Source organism: Sminthopsis crassicaudata, chromosome 2 (assembly GCF_048593235.1).
Source record: "Sminthopsis crassicaudata isolate SCR6 chromosome 2, ASM4859323v1, whole genome shotgun sequence".
NCBI lineage: Eukaryota > Metazoa > Chordata > Mammalia > Dasyuromorphia > Dasyuridae > Sminthopsis > Sminthopsis crassicaudata.
Window position 1 is genome coordinate 491897743 of NC_133618.1, and position 24738 is coordinate 491922480.

The 24738-nt window shown below is 34.5% G+C and overlaps 1 protein-coding gene across 1 annotated transcript in view; it reads right to left on the bottom strand.

Moving 5' to 3' along the window:
- The window catches only part of LOC141552938 (liver carboxylesterase 1-like), a 41562-nt gene that overhangs the window by 554 nt on the left and 16270 nt on the right, over window positions 1-24738 (bottom strand). Inside the window, 13 exon segments of the mRNA XM_074284842.1 lie at window positions 1942-2014; window positions 4108-4241; window positions 5453-5521; window positions 5523-5596; window positions 6856-6936; window positions 8073-8213; window positions 11852-11890; window positions 13211-13315; window positions 13607-13711; window positions 16880-17033; window positions 21641-21774; window positions 23051-23184; window positions 24513-24644. Of these exon segments, the coding sequence (XP_074140943.1) occupies window positions 1942-2014; window positions 4108-4241; window positions 5453-5521; window positions 5523-5596; window positions 6856-6936; window positions 8073-8213; window positions 11852-11890; window positions 13211-13315; window positions 13607-13711; window positions 16880-17033; window positions 21641-21774; window positions 23051-23184; window positions 24513-24644 (1375 nt within the window).

Here is a 24738-nt window from a genome sequence, read left to right on the forward strand (position 1 = left end):
ACAATCCACTAAATATGCAGATAACATTTTTCTAGCATTTGGGCATTATTTAGTTTCCCCTTCCCACAGCACTTTGACTTCATATAATACAATAAAGTAATATTATCAAAACTATTTGTATTGATTAAAAACCAAAAACTAAATCAGTGAAATAGACTAGGTAAAGAAGAATTATAAACAAATAAACCCAGTAGCTCAATATTTGATAAATTCAAGAACCCCAATTATTTGGTTAAAAATTCCCTATTTGATGCAGTGGGATAGTGGAAAGGGAGCTGGCTTTTTCTCTAATCTCCACTTCAGATAACTCAAGAAGATGTAATCACAGTTGACAACTTCAGGACATTTAATAAAATGGGAACAACCTGGTGATACCTTTCCAAAGGGTGAATATCAGTCTTTGAGTTGGAAGAAGCAATCTTTTTTGGAAGCAATATATTTAGGGCCATTTAAACGTAAGGGACTAAATGCAGTCCTCTAGAGAGACTCTAACCCTTAGGAGGTGTGACTAGAGACAGAAAGAGATTTCTCCCTCCTTCCTCCTTTGGACATGGTACTTAATAGGAGCTCTACTTGCTCAGAAGTAGAAACCAATATAAGAGTTGTAGAGTTACTTGAAAAGAGTTTGAGGCCCAATGGAGGTAGCAAATAAAAACAACCTCCAGATGTAAGCAGATTCAGGGAGACAATCACTCATGTGGAAATACCTCTAAGAGGAAGAAAAAGAACTATCTATAGATTCAAGAGAGAACTTAGCATGGGCAATCAAGAATTATTCAGCAGGGAATAGTTCACTTTGGAATCCCAATTCAGCAATATATCCAGCAGAGATTCAGTGCATAGTGTGGAAAACTTATGAAGACTTCAAATAACAGAAATTACATTTAAAGCCTAACAATACTGATATAATGATTAGCCTTGACCAAATATTTCCCTAATTTTCTACCATCAAATTCTAAATTTGGGCTGATTCTCCATTTAAATGTCATGTGCATTTATGAGAGAACATAACACAAATATATGGAAATAATTTTTTTCTTTATCAAAATATATCTAAGTGTTTGATGCAGCAGGATCTAGGACAATTACATTAGATTAAAAGTATTATCTGACATATAAGTATTCAAAGAATATGAATTGTTGATCAAAAAAGGATGCAAAATATAAACAATCAGATGAAAGAATTATAAATCATTTATAATAAAAGAAATACAAATCCAAGAAATTCTGATGAATTGCTAACCTATAAAATTGACAAATATCACAAAAGGGAAAATTTGTCAATGTGAGAGAGTTTGCAGAAGGATAGACAAACTAACATAATATGGGTTGCTCTAACCATTATGGAAAACAATTTGGAATTACACAAATAAAGTGACCAAAATGTTGATATTCTATATCACCCAAAAGCCCATTGCTAGTCATTTACCTCAAGTAGGTTAATGAGAAAAATAAAGATCCAAAAAGTACAGAAATGTTTATAGTAACACTAAAGCAGCAAAGGTTGTAGTAGCAAAAAGAAATGAATGGTGGATAAACATGAATTGAAGAATAGCTAAATATGTTGTGCTAGATGGATGTAATGAGAGTATTGAGCTATAAGAAATAAGGAATATGAGAGGTAGACAGAAATATGTAGAACCTTGAAAAAAATACAATGAATGCAAAATGTAAATAAAATATGGTAATGATTCACAAAAATGAATGCTGTGACATTTTTAATGGCCAAGCTTGGATTCAAAGAAGAGATATGAGAATGTATCCTCCCTTCTTATTTTGCAAAACAAGGGAGGGTTCCATAAGTTAGAATTTCCTTATCTAATTTGAGATGTAGTTCCTAAGTTGGTTAATTTTAAAAAAAATAATAAGGCATATAAAAACTAAAACTATCAATAAAAATTGTTTGTTAACTGTTTCTCTTTTTTATGTTATGACTCTCACCCATTCCTAGCAAAGTTGGCCCAATATTTCATCATCCTCCTGCTAAATTGCTTCTCTTCTTCTGAGAAACCATCTGAAAATAAGAATATAGATATTACAATGTGAATATAAACTGTAAATGAGCAAAATTGCAAAGTTCTCTTCAGTGCCCATTCTATGTTCTTTGCTTTTATATCTCACTCCCTCTTGGACACTCTCTCCTCCTCTCAAACTTCTGGATCTCTCTTTTATATGTTATTTCTATTTTGCGTGCTCTTTTTGGGCAGCAACCTAATCTTTTTTTTCAGTCTAGATTTTTTTAATTATAGATTTTTATTGACAAAACATATGGGTAATTTTTTCAAAATTGACCCTTGCAAAAACTTCTATTTCAAATTTCCCCTCCTTCCCTCCACTTCCTTCCCTAGATGGCAGGTAGTTTCATACATGTTAAATATGTTAAAGCATATGTTAAATACAATATATGTATACATATTTATACAGTTATCTTGCTGCACAAGAAAAATCAGATTTAGAAAGGAGGTAAAAATAATCTGAGAAGAAAAACAAAAATGTAAGCAAACAATAACAGAAAAAGTGGAAATCATATGTTATGGTCCACACTCATTTCCCAATGTTCTTTCACTGGGTGTAACTGGTTCTGTTCATTACTGATCAATTGGACCTGATTTGGATCCTCTTGTTGAAGAGAGCCATGACCATCAGAACTGATCCTCATACAGTATTGTTGTTGAAGAGTATAATGATCTCCTGATTCTGCTCATTTCACTCAGCATCAGTTCATATAAGTCACCCCAGGCCTTTCTGAAATCATCCTGTTGGTCTTACAGAATAATAATATTCCACAATTTATTCCGCCATTCTCCAATTGATGGGCATCCACCCAGTTTCCAGTTTTGGGTCCCTACAAAGAGGCCTGCCACAAACATTTTTGTACATACAGGTCCCTTTCCCTTCTTAATATGTCTTTGGATATAAGCTCAGTAGTAACATAACATCAACTTAATCTTAACCATGATTTACAAATTATATAATGTATGAGCTTTAACAGCTTGGAGAACTCATCTAATTGAGCCCATTCCCTTTACCAGCTGAGAACCTGAGAACGAAAGAGGAGGTGGCATGGCCTGCCAATATCATATAAGTAACAGAACTAAGATTTGAAAGCGAATTCTTAGACTTCAGATACATTGTTTTTACTATTATACTAAGTTTCAGTCAAACCTGGGCAGCTATAGTGTTAACATTTTACCTAAATGCTATTCATGGTACTGACAATAGAAAAGTAAATTCATAAAAAGAATGGATTCAGGTACTTTTTCTTAGTGGGTAATGCTTAGGGATCCCTAAGGAGTCCCATGTAGCCAGTTAGAACAAGGCAGAGAGAAAATTGGAGATAAGTATAGAGGTCAAAGCTTTAAAATGAACAAAGGTAGGGCAGGTAGGTGATGCAGTGGATAGAGCACTAGCCTTGAAGTCAGGAGGACCTGAGCTCAAATCTGACCTCAGACATTTAACACTGGCTGTGTGACCCTGGGCTAGTCACTAAACCCTAATTCCCTTAGGGAAAAAAAAAAAAAGAAAGAAAGAAAGAAAGAAAAAAAAAAAATGAACAAAGCTGAAGCCACCTGGCCATAGACTGAACTTCAAGTGCACTAATGGGCACTCTTACTTTCAAGGAGACTCTGCTCTCCTATCTTCATTATGAGTATTTTCTAAGCTATGGCAATAATTAAAGGAAATCAGACTCCTGGAAAAGAGTTGAACCACTGCTCAAAATCAGAGAATCTCGGATCCAGAAGGGACTTCAGATATCTTCTAATTCAACCTTCCCAGAACCTTAATGCTGTCTCCATTCCTAACAAGTGGTGGTCTAGTCTCTGCTTAAAGACTTTTGGTGAAGAATCAGAGATGTTTGTTCAAGTTCCAGTTCTAACAAGCCAGTTCACTCTCTGACCTTCATTTTCTCATCTACAATTTGAAAATAATAAATCACCCTTTCTACTTCACAGGGGTGTTGTAAATACCAAATGAGATAAGAGATAGGAAGGTACTTTGGTTATGTAAAGGGATTAAATGCACATAAGGACTAATAGTTATTTTTTTTAGAAAAGGAGATTAGGTAACATTTTTATAAAGTTTATGTAGAAAATAAAGATCTATTACCTTTTAAAAATGGAGAACCGAACATAAAAAAGAGATCATCCCCATGGTCTGCCTTGACTGTTGCTGGTTTTATATTTCCCCAAATACTGGCCTCATGCTGAAATTCATATAGGTAGGTAGGTACACCTGAATCTGAAAGAAAAGAAAGTAGAGAAAAATTCTAGAATGTTTTATCAGATTTAGAACTTCTGACTCTCTTTGGGAAATTTAAAAAATAAAAGGCTTGTTCTCTATCATATTTAATCATTTTAAGTGATTGAAAAGCAGGGGATATGATACAACTAAAGGTGTCAACGGAAGCATGAATTATAATGGCCCACATTGAATAAAGGAAGTTATGTCAAAAGTTGTTATTTAGCCCAGAGATGTTCATTAAAAACCAGAGTCCTGCCTTACTCATATAAAAGTTTAGATTTCACTATGAGCATAGAGTCTTATTTAGACTTTTATATCCTATTAAAATCCCATTGGTATCATACAAACACAATCATCTAGCCACTTTGATAAGGGAAGCTGATTTAGTTTTTTACACATAGGTATAATGTTGGAAAGGTTATGTAGTCTTCCCCTTAACTCTCAGCTTCTTAAAATGTTAAAAAAAAAAAGGACTCAATTAAATGAGTCCTACTAGTTATAAAATCTTAAGCCATTATCCCTTCGATATCATGGGAGTTAGGAACATGATGCTGCTGCAATTTAGAAAATCCACATAAAAATTGTTGCTCTTCCTTTGTAATAGAAAAGTCTAAATTTCTTCTTTTTATTTTATTTGGGGTTCATAGTACCTTATAAAATTTAGATTGATATTATATAATAATAAGCTTGTATTTTTTGCATTTCTGAGTTTCTAAACTTCTGTCTTCTGATGGCAATTGTGTGTCATCTGCAGCTTCTACATAACTCCCCACAAATTTTCCATCAATTTTCTTATGCCAATCCCTGTCACATTGAAACTAGGATAAGAACATTTCAATATGGAAGGAATAACTATGTATCATATAGTCAATATTTAGCAATCATAATTATGTTTGGGGTACTCTCCAAAGTGCTGCTCCTCCCCAGATGACAAATGCCCCTAATCTAAATTCAGCGATGCTCCTCTTTCACAATCAACATAAGAAACTTCATGTCCTTTCCATCAAGGAAATATTAAATTGAGAATTGGAATTCAGGTCTTCAAATTCCAGAAATATTTTCATTATATAGGCAAATGTCTACAAAGCATCTGGGTAGGGTCTGTCCCAAGAAGCTATGGAGTAAGCTAATATCTTTGACTAAAAGTTGTGAGACATATACCATGCTGTATCACCATCTCCCCATCTCATAGTCCTCAGAAATTTACCCCTGAAAATTCTGAGCCAAAATCACAGTTGGGATTCCAATTGTCAAGTCTCCTAGCATGTCCAGAAAAAGACTTCTTTTCGACAGGATCATCTGTCACTCCAAGATACTCCTGAGTTATCACAGCTACGAGGTTTTGAGGGATCTCCTAAAATAGTCAATGAAGCAAGGAGTGAAAAAATAGTCACATTCATTCATTTCCACCCATCTTTCAATTCATCTTTCAATAGATGTGATGTCTTACTTAAAGTTACTCCAACTTATATCTTTCACAACCCTGTGAATACATTATAAAAAGTCTCTTCATAATATGAAATCCTACTATAAATTATTCAAGCCAATAACCTGTTTATAACATTTTCTATTGTATTAACTTAAAATGTAGTCTCTTCTAAAATCTTGTTTTTGTGGAATACATTACTGACATTAGAAGTAAGATGCCTATTTTAAGGACTACTATTTTGTGTTTGGTTCCTGTGCTAGATATTTAGCAGAAAAGAGAGATGACAAAGACAGATTTCTTACTGCATGATATGGCAGATAGGGAGTTGGACTTGGGGTCAATTTTGTTTCTGGAAACATACTATGTGATTCTGGATAAGTTTCTTAGTATTTTTATGCTAAAGACTTCTCTAAAACAATAAGTTGCTGAGAAGTTGCCAATCAGAATTAGCAAAACAATTTTTCTCATCAGAAATTTCCAATAAAATTACAGGTCAAGTTCTACCCCAATCTTGCCCACTTAAAAGAGGGAGTTAAAACAATAACAAAAAAGTATAACATAAAGTATATTTGGATAAGTGCCTAAAGCAGGTGTAAACAATATGTTATTCCACTGCATCCAAAGTGGGCAAAATTACTTCCAAAATGAGTAAGGTATCAGTTATAGAAGATATAATGTATTGAATACATGTATTGTCTCACTGATTTTACTTTACATATCATACCACTTTTTTTGGTACCCTGAACAATCTGTATGGGTAATCAATTTAGTTTTTTGAAGATTATTGCTTAAAACATTTTGTTTTGTGACACTTATGATCTAGAATATTCATTTGTTAAATTTTGCTTTAAAAATACAAAACAAAACTCAAAGGTTTCTGTTTTCTAACACAAAGACCATTTAAATTACTTTGTTCTTTGAGTACTTGGGGTCTGCCCTGAAATGGAAAGAATAATAAATCAATGGAAATTGCAATAGATTGGGTATGTGTGACCTTTGAGAAACTGCATCCCTTCTCTGTGCCACAGCTTTCCCCATTCCCAAATGAGGGCTTTGAGCAAGATGAGCATTGGGTTCTCTTGAGTTTTAATATTCAGTGTTCTAAGCTTTTTTATCTAACTTTGGCTATCTATGCTTTAACTTGCCTCCCAAATCTTATATTTTAAATCTCTAAATTTCCTTACAACAAGTGGATGTGAATCCCATAACAGTGTTGATGCTGTTTCTTGGTCCAATCCATTCTCTGACAGAGGATATCCTAATGCCTGAAAAAAAAGAACCAAGTTTTACAAAAAGCATTGATGTAAAATAAAAGAAATTATGTAACACAAATGAGGAAGATGATTTTATCATCAAATTGGAAGGAAACTTCTCTGATGAGTAGGGTAGTAAGGTTAGTTTAATAAATTAAAATAGTTCTCTAAATATTCCAGAAAACCACTTAAGTAAAAAGATGAGTAAAGCATTTTCTCATATCTTTTGAAAAGACAGAATGGGGAATCTCACAGTGCCCAGAAGGTTGATCAATGAGAAGTTTCTAGCTACTACTGACATAGTAAGGAAGTCTGAAGGGAGCTTAACTGATACTAGAACCATATTTCCCTAGTTTATTATGATGTTAACTTTTAGAAAAATAGATGCCCCTCTTAGAGGTAACTTTGAATTTACACAAGAATAATTACTATTTGTATTCAAGTGACTTAATTCATCATAGGATTTAGAGTTAAATAGCTCCTTGATCCAGTCCAACCAATTCATTTCACAGATAAGGAGGCTATAATTCAAAGAAGGGTATCAAGTGATTTACAGAAGGTCCCATGCAAACTAGTAACAGAATCAGAATTAGAATTCATATCTGCAGCTTACTGCTCTTCCAGCAGTATTATATTATTTCCACATTGAAGAAGACAGAAAGGATCAAGCCCAGGACTTCATGCAAAACCTTTTCAATTTTAATAGGAAGGAATCCCAAGTGAAAACAAGGATGTTATATATCTTATGGATCATGGGGCACAACACAAAATGTGGAAAAAAATGGACTCTAATCCTTATACTGACAAAGCAATCTCTTGCATTTTATGGAAATTAGTTTTTTTTTCATCTATGAAATGAGAGATTTGGACTCTGTGCCTTAAAGCTCCAATGTACTAAGATTCTTTGAGTGGGAAAGAGCTAGACACAAACTTCACCCAGACAACTTAACAATTGCCTAAAGTGAATCCTTAGAAATGGTGTTTTGTGTTAGGCAACAGAAGTATAGGTTGTTAACTCAGAATCAGCAGTAGAGGCGCATCCAGCATACTGAGTGAAGCCTTTTCTCAGATTAACCAATGGGGAATTTCTGGTCCTAGAGAGAAAAAGAGATGAACACAAAATTCCAGGAGAAATATAGTGCTCTTACATTTGGTAAAAGGAAGCCAAATTCATCATTGGTGATTCCCATCATGACCTGAATGTCAGCAAATTGCTTTTCAGCCAAGAGTTCTTCAGGACTTTTGGGCCAAAATACTCCATCCTTAACTGTAGGTATGAACACATAATCCTGAAAGAAAGAAAATAGTACTATAGCTGTATTTCCCCCACAAAACAAAATAAATTCATTTGTATGTCCTTTCTCTATACTTGATAGAGGAGGGACATAATCTCCTTATGCTCTGTTAAAGTCTGGGGGGGAAAGGACCTGAAATTTTACTGTGAGTGACTGAATTGCAAAGACACTTATAGACATTGTTTTAATCTCACCAATGAATTGGTTACTTATGAATCAATTGCATTTGGCTTTATTGAAAATGGTTTCAGTTCAGTAAATTAAAATATCAAAAAAATTGTTGCATAGTCAGAAATGTAGGAAGGTATTACTGATGGGAGCTGAATAAAATTCTCAGGTCTTTGGTAGTGAAGAATGGCATTGAGAGAGTCTGAGTCCCTGCAAACAATTATTGGAAACAATCTGGAAACCTACTCTAATAACTGGGTTTATGCTATTTAAGTTTTTTATCACTGATTTTTGATGAGAACATATATGAATATCAAATTTGCACATCCCCCAAAGTTAAAAGGGCAAGCTAATAAGCTGAATGAGAGTTAGGATTAAAAAAATATCTTAAAAGAGCATTGGGGTGAATCTGAGGAAGTCACATCTAGTGGGAATAAATGTTATATCTTACACTTGAATTCAAAAATAAATTCCATAAATAAAATATAGGGAAGATGTAGTTAGCAATTTTTCTGAAAGAAAAATCTGGAGACATTTTACAAAGCCAATATGAGTCAATAGTAGAATGTAGAGGGAAAAACAAAAACAAAAACAAAAACTAACAATCTTCATTTGCATTAAGAGAGGACTGAAGGAATAGGAAGATAATAGTCCCACTTTACTTCTTCAATAGATAGGTACCATACTAAGTGTTTTGCTCCTCTAGGGATATTTTACATTCCAAAGAATATTGGTGAATTAAAGGGCACTGAGAAGAGTATAGACAAAAATGGTGAAGGCATTTAAATGCATGACAAATATTTTTTTGAAAATACTACGAAACATAAGATGGGAGGGGAAAGGGTAAGATGTCATCCATGTAAAAGAATGTGAATTATTGTCAGATAAAAGAGGTTTGGAAATTGTGCAGGAAGGTAAAATCAGAAGCAATGAATAGAAGTTGCAAAAAACTCATTTAGGCTTTATGTCAGGAAAAACTTCTTAATTAAAATCTGTCCAAAACTGTAATATGTGCAGAGAGATGGCACAGTACATAGAGCACTAGACTGGGAAAAAAGGAAAACCTGACATCAAATCTGTACTCACTCACTATACTCACACTGACTGTGTGACTCTGGACAAGTCACTTAACCCTATTTGCCTCAATTTCCTCATCAATATAATGAGCTAGAGAAAGAAATCACATACCACTCCAATATTTTTTGCCAAGAAAATCCCCAAAAGTGGTCACAAAGAGTTGAATACTACAGAAAAAACTGAACAGCAACAATAACAAAAATTGGACTGAACTTCCTTGGGTAGTAATGATTTGCCTTTTAGTAAAGATCCTTAAGAAGTGGTTAGATGATCACTTGTCAGGTATGCTGTGGTGGAGATTCCTTTCAGGTATGGGTGGACTTAAACAAATACTAGGGTCCTTTCCATGTTTAAATTCTATGATTCCATGAATCTCAATAAAATTGTTCAAGGGAGAAAAGGAGCAGTTTCTCATTTATAATTCAGATAGACACCTATTTTCTCATTTGGTTCTGACATTCTCATTGGGTAGGAAGTGAAATGACTATTGTACTAGATTATTATACAAATAAGAAAACTGAGTTTCAAGGGAAATATTGGATCACAGACACAGAATTAGTTGGGCCTGGGAATCACTTAATTGAACTTTCTTATTCAACAAACATTCTATTCTATGGATATCTCTATAATTATATGACAGTGATAGATGGATTGCAGATTTGATCGAAATAGTTCCTCTTCCTGAGAAACTTTTTTGGTTATCTCTAAAGTAAGAAAGTCTGGATGGAGAGAAAGATCTTAGCCTTTTTATGTTTAAATTTTTAAAATCTTGCCACTGGACACAAATGGCTCCAGAGGAGAAAAGGGAGACTCATGACTTTGCACCACCTCTTGTATCTTAAACCCAAATCACTTGGATATCATGGTATCATCTTCCTGATTCCATGGTTCTTTTCTAGTACAAAAGACAAACAAAACAACATTCTACATCTCATTCTTTTCCAAATATAATTGAGACTCTGAAAACAGAAGAGCAATGTCTAGAGTCATAGTCTAATTTCCAATCCAAGAAGCTTTCCTCTATAGCATACTACCATGAATGCAAACCAAACTACAGAGATAGATTGTCAATGGAATAGCATGGCTGAAAGAAGAAAGAAAATATTTACATCATACACAAACCAGAGTTTAAATACAGTCATGGGGCAAGGAACTGGAAAGATTCACAAGGTCATCCATGAAGACAGTGGGATTGGAGAGAATTTATCATAATATCTTTTCTGCTTAATTCGAGAGCATTTCTTGTAATAAATGGAATTTTAATTAAATATCTTTCAAAAAGCTTGAGGTTTCAGTAACTTCTACATATTCTAACCTACTAACTTTATAGCAAAGGTGATGAGAAAGGTAGATAGATTACTCCTGAAATGAGTAAACAAGACTTGAAGTGTCAAATGATCAGACTACTTCATATATTTTCCACTTAAATAATTAGTCCAGATCAAAAATCTCCCATTGCAATTAAAGCTGTTTTCATAGAATTTTACTAGAAGTATAGGGATTGGTAAGAAAATCTTGAATTGCCTGGAGCTTTGGTTTTATCTCTGAGACTACTGTAAAGAATCATTGACTCACCTAAAATGGTTTATCATTCTATAATGTTGTGGTATTTTTACTTCAAATTTTCTGACAGGAATAAAAAGGTTTACTCTCCACATCCTTATCTACAGAACGATTTTAAATTTTTTTCCTTTTTTTAAGCTGAGGCAATTGGAGTTAAGGGATTTGCTCAGGGTCACACAGCTAGGAGTATTTAAGTATTTAAGACAATATTTGAACTCAGGTCCTCCTGACTTCAGGGCTGGGGCTTTATCCACTGTACCACCTAGGTGGCCCTAGTGACCTCTTTTCAAAGAGGATTTAGGATGGTAGGGGAAAATTATATAAAGCATTATTAGCATTTCTTAATCTGATATTTATGAACTGAAGTTATATTTTAAAAAATCAAAATTATTTTTCAACATGATTGATTTCTTCTATAATTCTATATATATTATTTTATAATTTTAAAGAATCAAAATCCCTTTGAATAAAACAAAAGGATATACACACACACACACACACACACACACACACACACACACAGAATCCTTGGTCTAGAAGCTACTCTGAAACTGAAAAGGTTAGTAACACTCTTGAAAAGGAATTTTCTGGTATGATTCATTGTGTCCCAAGAGTATAATGGGGTATTTTTAAAAGTTATGACGCTGAATGATTTCATTCAGAGATGGCTACCTTTTCTATAGTTAACTAGAACATAGTAGCAAGAATTCTACCACTTGACATTGCTTCATACATAGTAGGTGCTTCATGAATATTCATTAATTGTTTCATTGAGTACCTTAAAGGAGCTAAGAGGTAAAATCAAAATAAAAAAGATAATGTACCTTTGTGGGATCTCCTGTGAACTCCAAGTGGTATAATTTCTGTGAAGGAAAAAAAAAAAAAAAGAATGGACAAAGAAATTTCCCAAAAAGAGCTCATCAAACTCAGCTTGATTTGACAGTCAAGTTCATTTCATATTGGTTTCAGAAAGTCTCAGAGAAGAACACAGGGCATCTGGTCTCCCATACTTCTTAGCAAATCAAGTAATAAGGGTCATAAAGCAAGTAACCAGGTGTCTAAGAAATTACACTTGGAGCCCTCACCTCAAGTGCTTCCCTCATTGTTCATAGGCCTTTGGAAGAAAATACGGCTGAGATAAACTATCTAGAAATGAGTAGTGGCACTTTTTTTTCTCAATTTGTTGATAATTCTAATGTTTCATAACCCATCACCACCCTATACTACTTGGCCTCCATTTTAAGCCTAAAATAAGGATTGCATTTGGTGCAAACTATACCAATGTTGCTGAAATTCATGCAGAAAGAGTTCCATTATTGTATTTATGCCAAAAGGACCTGGCCCTTGTTCTCTATATATTACAATTTTGAGATTCTCCCAAGATTCCTTAGCCATTGCTGATAAATTGGTACCGAAGCAGAGAATTGTAGTGAATATACAAATCAATTTAGTTCCAACAAATTACTTTGTCTTCATTTGTCTGATTTATCCCTCCAATTTTGGAGGGGCTTGAGTGGATCTAAATGACCATTCCAAGTCCACATTTGCCCCTCATGTGTGGATGCAATATTAGTCCAGGGTCAGGTGGACTACACTGAGAAGGCAAAGAGATCATATGCTAAATATCCTTCTGTTCAGGGAAGGTCTAAGCCTATCTGGTTCTCTATAGCTCCAGAATACAGAGGCCCAATCCCCATGTCTTGGACCTCTTTAAAGGAATAAATTCTCCAAGGTACTTGATTTCAGCAGGAAGGAACTTAAAGTTATACTCACACATGTGGACATCAGAAATTAAACCCCAAAATCCATTTCCCAAATAATGATTTAGGTAATTATCAACTAGGGCTGGTTGGAGGAACCTTTGTGAAAATTGAAACTACTGATAGTTCTTTGAATCTTCAGCAAAAACACAATCCAAGAATAGAAAGATTCCAGATGGGATGATTGTTGCAGTATAAAAGGGGAATTCTTTCATGGTTTTCTTACCAACCATGGCATCTGCTCTTAACAATGCATCTATGGTGCACAAAAAAAAAATTTGTTTGAAAAATTTATCATTCTGGAAATTAGAACAAATTGGCCATGGGAAACCTGCCAGGCTGCATGGAGGAACTTGAGAGGCTGAAGTGCCCATATACAAAGTTGTTAAAGTGGCAAAAATTAAGGACTCTAAGATCACCTACCAACTCGTCAGTTATGTGCAGGATTTCATCCTCTGTCTTCTGTCTCATACATTGAACTAGAGTGTCAGATGTGGTTGTTTCACATCCAGCCACAGCTGCAATTTTCTATAACAAAATATAAGAGATATTTTTCCTATTGTCCATCAGGTAAAATAATTATACCCAAACCACCTTGGACCTAAATTTGTGACAACATGTTATAGAGAAAAATTGCTGAATTTGAAGTCACAAAATTTGTGTTCAAATCCTTGCTTTCAATCCACTCAGGGCCACCATTCTTAAGTATAATGAAGTAATTAAACTAGATGACTTTTTATGTCACTTCCTGCTTTGGCCATTTAAAATGTATGAATCCACTCAAGTTTTTTGAAATGGGATATACTATAAGGATCCTACCTCAGTAAGTGGTTTGATGTTATGTCTGAAGAGAGCTTTTTGAAGGACAACTCCACTCTGCAAAATGACTCGTTGGAAGAGACCCTTGGCCAAAGGAGACAGAACCTAAGAGAGCAACAGTAGAGAATGAAATTATTATTCAAAAGGAAAACTGTTACTATGGTAGGGTAATCATGGTTTTCTTTACTCTGGGGTATACAATGCTGACAAAACTGTCTTCCTTTACCTGAATTAAAAAAAATCCTGAATATAGCACTTAGTTCCTAAAATAATTAGGCAAAATAGAAACAAACTCTTACTGGGTCTGTATACCAAAGAGGTCACGCAAAAAAAAAGGAAAAGGTCCCATGTGTGCAACAATGTTTGCATCAGCCCTTTTTGTAATGGCTAGGAACAGGAAACTAAGTGGATACCTTGGGAAATGGGGAATAAGTTGGATAATGTTGGGGAATGGTTGAATAATTTATGGTATATGAATGTAATTGAATATTATTGTTGTAAAAGATATGAGCTTACGCTAAGTGAAGTGATCATAACCAAGAGAACATTATACACAACAATAAGAAGATTGTGTGATTATCAACTATGATGGACTTGGGTCTTTTCAACAATGAGTTGATTCAGGCCAGTTCCAATAGTCTTCTGGGGAGAGAGCTATCCACATCCAGAGAGAGAACTATGGGAAATGAAAGCAATTCACAATATAGAATTTTCACCTTTTAGTTGTTGTTGTGCTAATTTCCTTGTTTTTTTTGTTTTTGTTTTTGTTTTTCATTTTTTTCCTTTTTGATCTGATTTTTCTTGCATACCATGATCAATGTGGAAATATGTTTAGAAGAATTGCACATATTTAATCTATATTAGATCACTTGTTATGCAAAAGAGAGGGGAGGTAAGGAAGGAGGAAGAAAAATTTGAAACAGTGTTTTGCAATGGTGAATGTTGAAAACTATCTTTGCATTTATTGAAAAAAAAGACTACTAAGAAGTAAAAAAAAATAAAATAAAATAAATACAGAGAGGGACAACTAAAATAGCATAGTGGACAGAGCATCAAGCCTAGTATTTGAAGAAAATGAGTTCAAATTTGACTTCAAATACTTAATACTTACCACCTGTATGACTTTAGGCAAATCACTTAACTCAAATTGCCTAAACAATAAAATAAAATAGAAAAATAGGGTCTGGTGTAGTATATGAAAAAGATCCTTAACTGTGAGTTGCAACCTCATATAAGACCCTGCAATTGAATTTGGAGTCACGAAATTATAATTTATTATCAGTTAAATGTTTGATATACCTATTTTTAAATCTTACATATCTAGGGATACACAAATTTTGTCAGGGAAAAAGGGGTCATCGGTAGAAAAAGTTTAAGAAGCCCTGGTACATGGAAGGCCAGTTATACAATTTAGAAACCTGGATTCAAATTCTTCCCTTGACACTCAGCAGCTATGTGAACTTAGACAAGAAACTGAATAGGGCATCCTTATCTCATGCTATCTCTACCCTGAGGGAGTTCTCCAAGACTTTTAAGTTACAAAACTACTACTGATTCAGTTTTTTTTTTTTTTTTTTTCCTCATCAAGAATTCTTATGACAGAACTCTGCCTGAAATCTACCTAAAAATTAGTTAAAAGAAGAAGCCAGCAGTGGGCACACTTCTTCTTTCGGCTGCTATGCTCTAATTTAGCTTCTCCATGTTCTCTACTTGATGGAGTGGAAGCATTCCCAGCAGTGCCTCTGAGTAACCTGTATTCATTTTTTTTTTTCTCTCCAGTACAACAGAAACCTCTTGAAGGCAGGGACTTTCTTTTCATCTTTACATCATAGAGCTTAGCACAAGGTCTTGTATATAGGCTAAATTTAATAAACGGGTGTAACATAAAGACATAAGTGTAGTAGAAGCTTTCTTTTCACAGTTTTTTGCTCTCAGGGTTTTCCCTTCTCTCTAGTTTGTCTTAAAATATTGTTTAATGTTTTATGTTTTTTGTTTCATGTTATTTGTTCTGGATGCCAAAATTGCTCTTTAGTGAATTAAGAGCCCTGGTTATATAGGTCAAAGTATATGCCAAGAAATACTATGGAGGACCATCTTATTGGACCAGGGCTATAATAAATGAATTTAAGATTGATTTTTCTTCTTAGGGCTTGGGACGTGATGTTTCTAATGTTGATTTATAAATCTAGAACTTACCTTCTCAATGAAAAACTGTAAAAATTGAAACTATTAACATAAGAAAGAATGAGTTACTTGAATAAGAAATATTTAGCAGACTGGTTTATAAAAAAATCCTGGGCAAAATTTTATAGTCATTTTTTTCCCCCTTGGAGTTTTAGGCATTCTGTTTATGCCTTTTCTTTTCATTCATTGACTTCCATTCTTGTTTTTTTCTTCCAAAATCTAAGTTTCTCACTACGTTTTTTCTCTTTCTCAAAATCTCTTCTTAGAAAAATATGTGATAAATATAATCATATGAAAGTTTCAGATTTAATATGCTACCTACCCTTGCAAAGGAAATTGGGAATAAACTTAGTAGGGAACAAAGTAGAGGACAAACTTTAAGGCAATGAAATTCTACTGCTACAACACTAGAAATTCTATGAAATTAGTCACTTTCTGACAGGAAGTATAATGTGACTCCTTTTAGGTCAAGTCCTAATTCTATACCTTGGGGGTGTCAAGTAAAATGTAGTCAAGAATATGGTAGCTTCATAAAATTTATTTGAATTATCTTAAGGGGAAATGATATAGATTTTCATGGTACTCTGAATTTCTTTGTGTACATGTAAAAGACACTGGATTTAAAATCTAGACATATGGGTTTGAATATCAGATCGTATAATCCATGACACTGAGAATAGAGCTACTACATTTATCTGAGCCACAGGTTTTTTCATTTTCAAAATAAGAGCCATAATCTTACATTGCCTACTTTATATAGTGTCTATGAGGAAAATGGTTTTTAAATGCTATGTAAATATAAGTTGTTGCTATTGTTATTATAAAAGAATATCATTTTGAAAAATTAAGCATTCTTTATTAGTAGCTGTCTAAAATTGGTGTTAGGGCATGGCCAATTCTGTATTTAAATCATTAACATTCTACTACCCAGAACATAATGAAACAGACTGTTTTGAACCATTGTGGTCATTTCATACTGATGAAAGAATAAGTCTCTTTTTATACCAGAAATCTCTGAGTTTCCAGTGCTCCCACCCTGAGCTCAGAAACACTGGCACAACCCTTTGACTCAAGATTCTGAAATCTCACCAGTGCCGAAGCACTAAAACCTCCCTCATCTTCACCGAAGATGGCCACCAAGCTTGGGTCTCCTCCAAAATAGGCAATATTCTTTTGGACCCATTGAAGTGCTGCCACTTGGTCCAAGCAACCCCAGTTTCCCAAAGCATATTCATCTCCAGTGCTGCAAAGGAGAGAAGAGGAGATAGAAAAATGGAGAGATACGTGTTTGATGAATGGATGGATGGATGGATGGAAAAAAAGGGGAATGGTTATCAAAAGGTGAATCTTCTAACAAAAGCTAGTGTCAAGAAATGAGAGGTAGTGCAGTAGAAAGAAAATTGACTTACAGGAGAAACTTTATTTCAAGTATGGCATTTGATACTTAACTATGTGATCATGCTACTTAATAGCACTTCCCTAAAGGTAGGTAAAATACAATTTTGATAACAAATAAAACATTAAAAATATTGGCATTACTATCCAGAATAGCTAGTTACATGGGGAAACTGGGAGTAATGATAAGGAGACTTCTTATCTAAATAAATCCAGTTCAGTTTTCAATATTGTCATTTTTATGTTGTTTATATAGAAAAGTCCTCTTTTTTACATTATATATAAGTATTATGAGAACAGTGATCAGATCTTCCTTTTTACTGTACTACCTCTCATTTCTTGACACTAACTTCAAGGATTTAAATTAGAAACAGCCTCAAAGCTCATTAGTTTAACCTCCTCACTTTACACCTGAAGAAACACAGAAGTAAGTGAATGTTCATATCTGAATGCAAAAAATAGTTTGAAATATAAATTAATTTCACTCTCTATGGCAACTGCTTTTCCAATATTGAATTTGGAGTAGATTTCATTAGAGCAGCTCAAATTCTAGATATGTGATACTCTGAGGAGCCACATTTTAGAAGAGCCATGACTTCCAAAGGTGTGGTTATATTTTCCATAAACATGGATTTTAAGCTCTCTGAACTATAATTCCCCAGCTGGCCAACAATCTGTTGATTAGCCTATGCAAATTTAGCTGGGCTGGACCATGTAGGAAAGTAAACACATTTGGGCATATAATTAAAGCCTTTCTTTCTTGCTTTCTTTTTTTAATAGTTTTTATTTACCAGATATATTCATGGGTAATTTTACAATATTGACAATTGCCAAACCTTATGTTCTAATTTTCCCCTTCCCCCAGAAGGCAGGTTGAACAATACATGTTAAATATTTTAAAGTATAAATTAAATGCAATATATGCATGCATGTCCAAACAGTTGTTTTGCTGTACAAAAAGAATCAGACTTTGATATAGTGTACAATTAGCCTGTGAATTCGAGTAGGTAATGAGGAAACCTCTTTGCACATGATATGGTATACTTAGTTATTAGAAATAATCCACAACTTTAGCAAAGTTGCAGGATACAAAATAAATCCACATAAATCCTCAGCATTTTTATATATCACCAACATTACCAACAAAATCCAACAGCAAGAGATACAAAGAGAAATTCCATTCAAAATAACTGTCGAGAGTATAAAATATTTGGGAATCTATCTACCAAAGGAAAGTAAGAAATTACATGAGCAAAATTACAAAACACTTGCCACAAAAATAAAGTCAGATTTAAATAATTGGAAAAATATTAAGTGCTCTTGGATAGGGTGAGCGAAAATAATAAAGATGACAATACTTCCTAAACTAATCTATTTATTTAGTGCTATACCAATCAGACTTCCAAGAAAATATTTTAATGACCTAGAAAAAATAACAACAAAATTCATATGGAAGGAGAAAAGGTCAAGAAGTTCAAGGGAATTAATGAAAAAAAAAACCTCAAATGAAGATGGTCTAGCTATACCTGATCTAAAACTATATTATAAAGCAGCAGTCACCAAAACCATTTGGTATTGGTTAAGAAATAGACTAGTTGATCAGTGGAATAGGTTAGGTTCACGGACAAGATAGTGAATAAATATAGCAATCTAGAGTTTGACAAACCCAAAGATCCCAACTTTTGGTATAAGAATTCATTTTTGACAAAAACTGCTGGGAATACTGGAAATTAGTATGGCAGAAACTAGGCATGGACCCACATTTAATGCCACATACTAAGATAAGATCAAAATGGGTCCATGAATTAGGCATAAAGAATGAGATCATAAATAAATTAGAGGAACATAGGATAGTTTATAGCTCAGACCTGTGGAGGAGGAAGGAATTTGTCACCAAAGCAGAACTAGAGTTTATTATTGATCACAAAATAGAAAACTTTGATTACATCAAATTAAGAAGCTTTTGTATAAACAAAAGTAATGCAAACAAGATTAGAAGGGAAGTAACAAATTGGGAAAACATTTTTACAGTTAAAGTTTCTGATAAACGCCTCATCTCCAAATTATACAGAGAATTCACTCTAATTTATAAGAAATCAAGCCATTCTCCAATTGATAAATGGTCAAAGGATATGAACAGACAAATTTCAGATGATGAAATTGAAACTATTTCCACTCATATGAAAGAATGTTTCAAAGCACTATTGATCAGAGAAATGCAATTAAGAAAACTCTGAGATACCACTATACACCTGTCAGATTGGCTAAGATAACAGGAAAAAATAATTATGAATGTTGGAGGGGATGTGGGAAAACTGGGACACTGATGCATTGTCGGTGGAGCTGTGAAAGAATCGAAACATTCTGGAGAGCAATCTGCAATTATGCCCCAAAAGTTATCAAACTGTGCATTTCCTTTGATCCAGCAGTGCTACTACTTGGCTTATATCCCAAAGAAATACTAAAGAAGCAAAAGGGACCTGCGTGTGGCAAAATGTTTTTGGCAGCCCTTTTTGTAGTGGCTAAAAACTGAAAATGAATGGTTGCCCATCAATTGGAGAATGGTTGGGTAAATTATGATATATGAATGTTATGGAATATTATATTTCTATAAGAATTGACCAGCAGGATGAATACAGAGAGGACTGGAGAGACTTACATGAACTGATGCTGAGTGAAATGAGCAGAACCAGGAGATCATTATACACTTCAACAACAATACTTTATGAGAATGTATTCTGATGGAAGTGGATATCTTCAACAAAAAGATCTAATTCCGTTCCAATTGATCAATGATGGACAGAATCAGCTATACCCAGAGAAGGAACACTGGGAAATGAGTATAAACTGTTTGCATTTTTGTTATTCTTCCCAGGTTATTTTTGCCCTCTGAATCCAATTCTTCCGGTGCAACAAAAACAACAACAACAACAAAATTCGATTCTGCACACATATATTATATCTAGGATGTATTACAACATATTTAATATGTATGGGAATACCTGCCGTCTAGGGGAAGGAGTAGAGGGAAGGAGGGAAAAATTCGGAACAGAAGGGAGTGCAATGGATAATGTTGTAAAAAATTACCCATGCATTTGTACTGTCAAAAATGTTATAATTATAAAATTAATAAAAAAAAAGAAAATGTCCACATCCATCAGAATTGATTATCATATTGTATTGTTGTTGAAGTACACAACGATCTCCTGGCTCTATGCATTTCACTCAGCATTAGTTCATTTAAGTTTCTCCAAAGCCTTTCTTTCTTAGTCAAAAATGTCAGACCTTGTGCTCCACTAGCATTCAGTTTAAAAAAATATTCAATGATTTTTTACATAGGCCATTTTGTGAAGGACAAAAATATTCTTAACTCTAATCTATCTTCTTTCTCATCCACCTCCCACATCAGTGCAAGCTAAATCTAATGCTCCTCTTAATGTTTTCCTTTTTTTTACCAAAAATTATTTAATGACTCCTTTTTTTCCTAACAAATTAACTCCTGACCCTGACATTCAAGATTCTAAATCAGTTGATTCCAGCCTACCTGGCTAGGTTTTTCTCAAATTGTTCCCCGTCACATACTCACTGATTCAGTCTAATTTGATTTTACTATACCCCACTTTCTCATCCTGGCTTATCATCATGTTTCACACATGCCCCATGCCAGTAATTTGTCTCTTCCCTCCCCTTAAACTTTTCTCCAATTCTCTTTTCCTTTAAGGCTCAGAATAGGTGCTGCTTCTTCCATGCCTTCCCTGGGCATTTTTCCCTATTAGATGAAAAGGGACTTTCCTTGCTCCAATTGTTCATACCTTCCCTCTATATTTGCCTCACTCTCCCTTGTTTATATAAGTAACTTAGCCTTTCTCCCTTTAGGCTGTAAGATACTTGAAAGCAAGATTATTGCCATGCCTAGCTTTTGCCCCCGCCCCATTCTGAATCATGAACATTTCAGGCATTTTTAATAAATGTTTGTCAAACTAAAGTGTATGGTTTGCATAAGAGGTGATCAATGTGTACAGATGGAAGAAGAAAATACATAAAGGGTCTTCAATCCATTTTTGATTGGACAGATATCAACTAATAACCCTGACTACAGATGGCAACATTGCAGTGACATTGGCAATAATTGTATGCTTACAGCAAAAGGCACAAGACTTGTCATAAGCTCTATGACCTCAAGGAAATTACATCATCGAAGCAATACAATAGGGATATATATATATATATATATATATATATATATATATATATATATGTTCTAAGAAGGTAAATGCAAGAAATAGAAATATTCCCTTTTGGGGTAAGTGCACTATATTCATACTTTTGAAAAATCAGTTTCTGGAAGAATCAGGATTTCAGAGAAGGACAGTACCAAGGGCAGAACTGTAGCCCCAGGGGCAGACTCCCATTTCTTATGAGGTGTCATTTGAATTCCTGCCCTCCAGATCTTACCTAAAAACCCCAAGGATTCCCAAGCGATATTGAATGGTCACCACCACCACATTCTCGAGAGATGAGAGGGCCACTCCATCATAAGTTGAAGCACTATTCAGTAGCAGCCCCCCTTCATGGATCCACACCATCACCTGGGAAATCAGAAGGAAAAAGTTTGGATCGATGTGGCCAAAATTGAAAGGAACTTGAGAAAGTGAATCTCTAAACTTCCCAGACTCTATGATCTCTATGATACTTTACTTCAGGAAAGAAGTATGTAGATATAGTGGAAAGGTCCCTGCAATAGGTATCCTGTATTCTAAGTTTGACTGTATCACAATCTTTCTCTGTGACCCAAGGCAAATTATTTCTCTTTTCTAAATCCTAATTTTTCCATCAATACAATGACTGTGATTCTCTAACTTTCCTCTAGTTCTGCCATTTTGATCCCATATTACTCCACTGAAATGTTTTTTCTTACATACTTTCATTCATTCATTTAATAAATGAAAGGCTTTTGATGAAGGTAAGTTGCGAATATAATTCAATCAATCATCAAATAATTATTAAGCCGACACTATATATCAAACACTATCCCTTATAGTGGGGAAATAAGGTCAAAACCAGTTTTTCCTCCAATCAAGCTCACATTCTCAATGTATATGTATTAAGTATAGATTTATACAAAGATTTATAAGATAAATGGAAGACAATTTGGGGGGAGGGAAGGAAACTACAATGTGGGGAATTCAGGAAAGACCTCATATGGGAATAAGTGGCATTTTAGTGGAGCTTTGAAGGGATTCTAAGAGCTCTGGGGAAAGTAAAGTATTCTAGGCATTCACCGAAAGCCTGTGCAAAAGTACCAACCTTTGAGTGAGATGGAAGTTCATGTTCAAGGAAAAATTCAAAGGTTACTTTTCCTGATCTGAAAAGTACCTGAATGAAAATCATTTAAAATAAGCCTGGAAAGATAGATTTACAAGTATTATCTTATTTGATGCTCAAAGCTCTGTAAGGTAGATATTATTATTATTAGTGCTAATAATAATAACAAGGAAGTGGTAAGCTCACATCTGACTTTTAGGAATATGTTGCCTTTATCTGTATGTGGTGGAAGGACTGGAGAAGGGAGAGACCTGAAGTAGAAAAACAAATTAAAAGACTTTTGGATTTTGCTCATTATTTTGCTGTTGTTTGCTCCCAGATACATGTTTGCTCCCACATCTGTCTTAAGCTATGGCTTAGTGAAACTGAAGTGAAGCAAGGAAAATAAAATGACCTTACCAAGGCCTGACCATTGGGCTTGGGAGATCTCAATCTATTGCTACTCCCTCCAGACCAAGGGCTGTTTCCTGCTGTGCTGAGATAACTAAAAGTCATTTACTGTTTCCAAATGATAGCCCATTCCTTCCTTAGCCTTCTTACCGGTAACTTGGATTCCTTTGTCAGGTTAGCTGGCATGTAAATATTTAGGTACAGACAATCTTCAGAAAAATTCGATGGGATGCATGGAGAAAATTTCCCTAAAGAATGTGGTTGTATTGGGGTTCTGGAGACACCTATTCAATGAAGCATAATAAAATCATTTCTTTTCAGCAACATCTCAATATTTGGAGTCATAGAATAATTTGCCTGAGGTTGCGAAGTTTGGAGGCCACTAATCAAATCCTTACTTTACAAATGAGGAAACTGAGACTCAGAGAAGAAAAGTGTGTTGTCCAAGGTTATATTGGAAATAAATAATGGAAACAAGAAGATGACTCAGATCATCACTCTACCCTGACTTCCCCTCAAAAGTACTGAAGATTTGACAAATTACTGAATCTTTTAGTTTTCTTATAATTTATATAAAGTCCCACTAAATTTTTAGTGGATTTTGAACATATCACTTAACTTCCTTGAGCTTCAGTTCTACCTTTAGCAAAATAAGAAAGTTGAAATACATGATAGCTAATGTCTGTTTCAACTTTATCTATGGATAAAATATTAATTGGTGTTAAGAACAAGAATGGAAAAAGAGGAAGAGATTCATATTAAAGTGGAAGTACTGTAACTTTGAAACATTAGGGTAACTCCTCCAAGAACAGTCAGTCAAATCATGACGCTAGAGTTGTATCTAACTATATTCACTCCCTGTACTTAGTGCCTCATTTCATTTATACAATGAGCATAGGGTAAGTGGAGTAGTGCTCTCATTTTTAATGTAGAAGTGAAAAACACAGAGAGGTTGAGTCACTGGTCTTGGGTCACAGCTACAAAGTGGTAGAGCCAGTGCTAGAACCCTCATCTTTACTCTAAGTAATTTTGTTCCAAATTACTTGCTTTATTTTCACTGAACCCACTGAGGTCAATGAAGAAACTGCTTTATAACAAGAGGTCGACAGGGCCACCTGGCATGACTAACTAATGGAAGCAAAGGGTGCTTGCCATTCTGCCAGGTAATATGTGCCCAGGGCTTTATGTGACTATAAACGAGTAGAAAAACTACATCTATTTGGGTTTGAAACTGGAGTAGGTCCATTATTCATTCATTTTGGCTCAAGTTCGCTGATTAGGTGAATCACATTATATCTTATGATCAGTCTAGTATGAAAACCTTAAAGGTTCTTTTCCAAAAAATCCTCCAACTTCTGATAAGGATTAAGGAAGGGAGTTAAAAATGAGAAGAAACATAATATTTCAAAAGGGGAGGCAACATGAAGGATTTTCAAAAGGTTTGACTAGAAACTAATCCAACAATGAGAACATGATTCTCCCTGTTTTTCTCCATTGTAATATCTCAAGTCCCAAAAAGATGTAGAAGATTATTGCTTATGTGGGTGGATATGTAGTGGTGTTCTTCACATCGTCCCAGGGTTCAGGAGGCTGGGGTGGACTAAATCTCAACGGTCCAAGAGGAGGTTTGGCAAAGGGAACACCCACAAAACATGGACAGGAGTGTCAAATCCTTGCAATTTTTCTTGAATGCCTTGGACTTTCCCATATTCGGTGTCCACTACCCATGTTGAAGGCTGCTGCTCTGTGTCACAATGAGAGAGAGGAAGTTAATTTCACTGGAGAAGCAGCAGAACTAAGCAGAATCATAAGGAGTCAGGAATCCGTGGCAGGTCTGT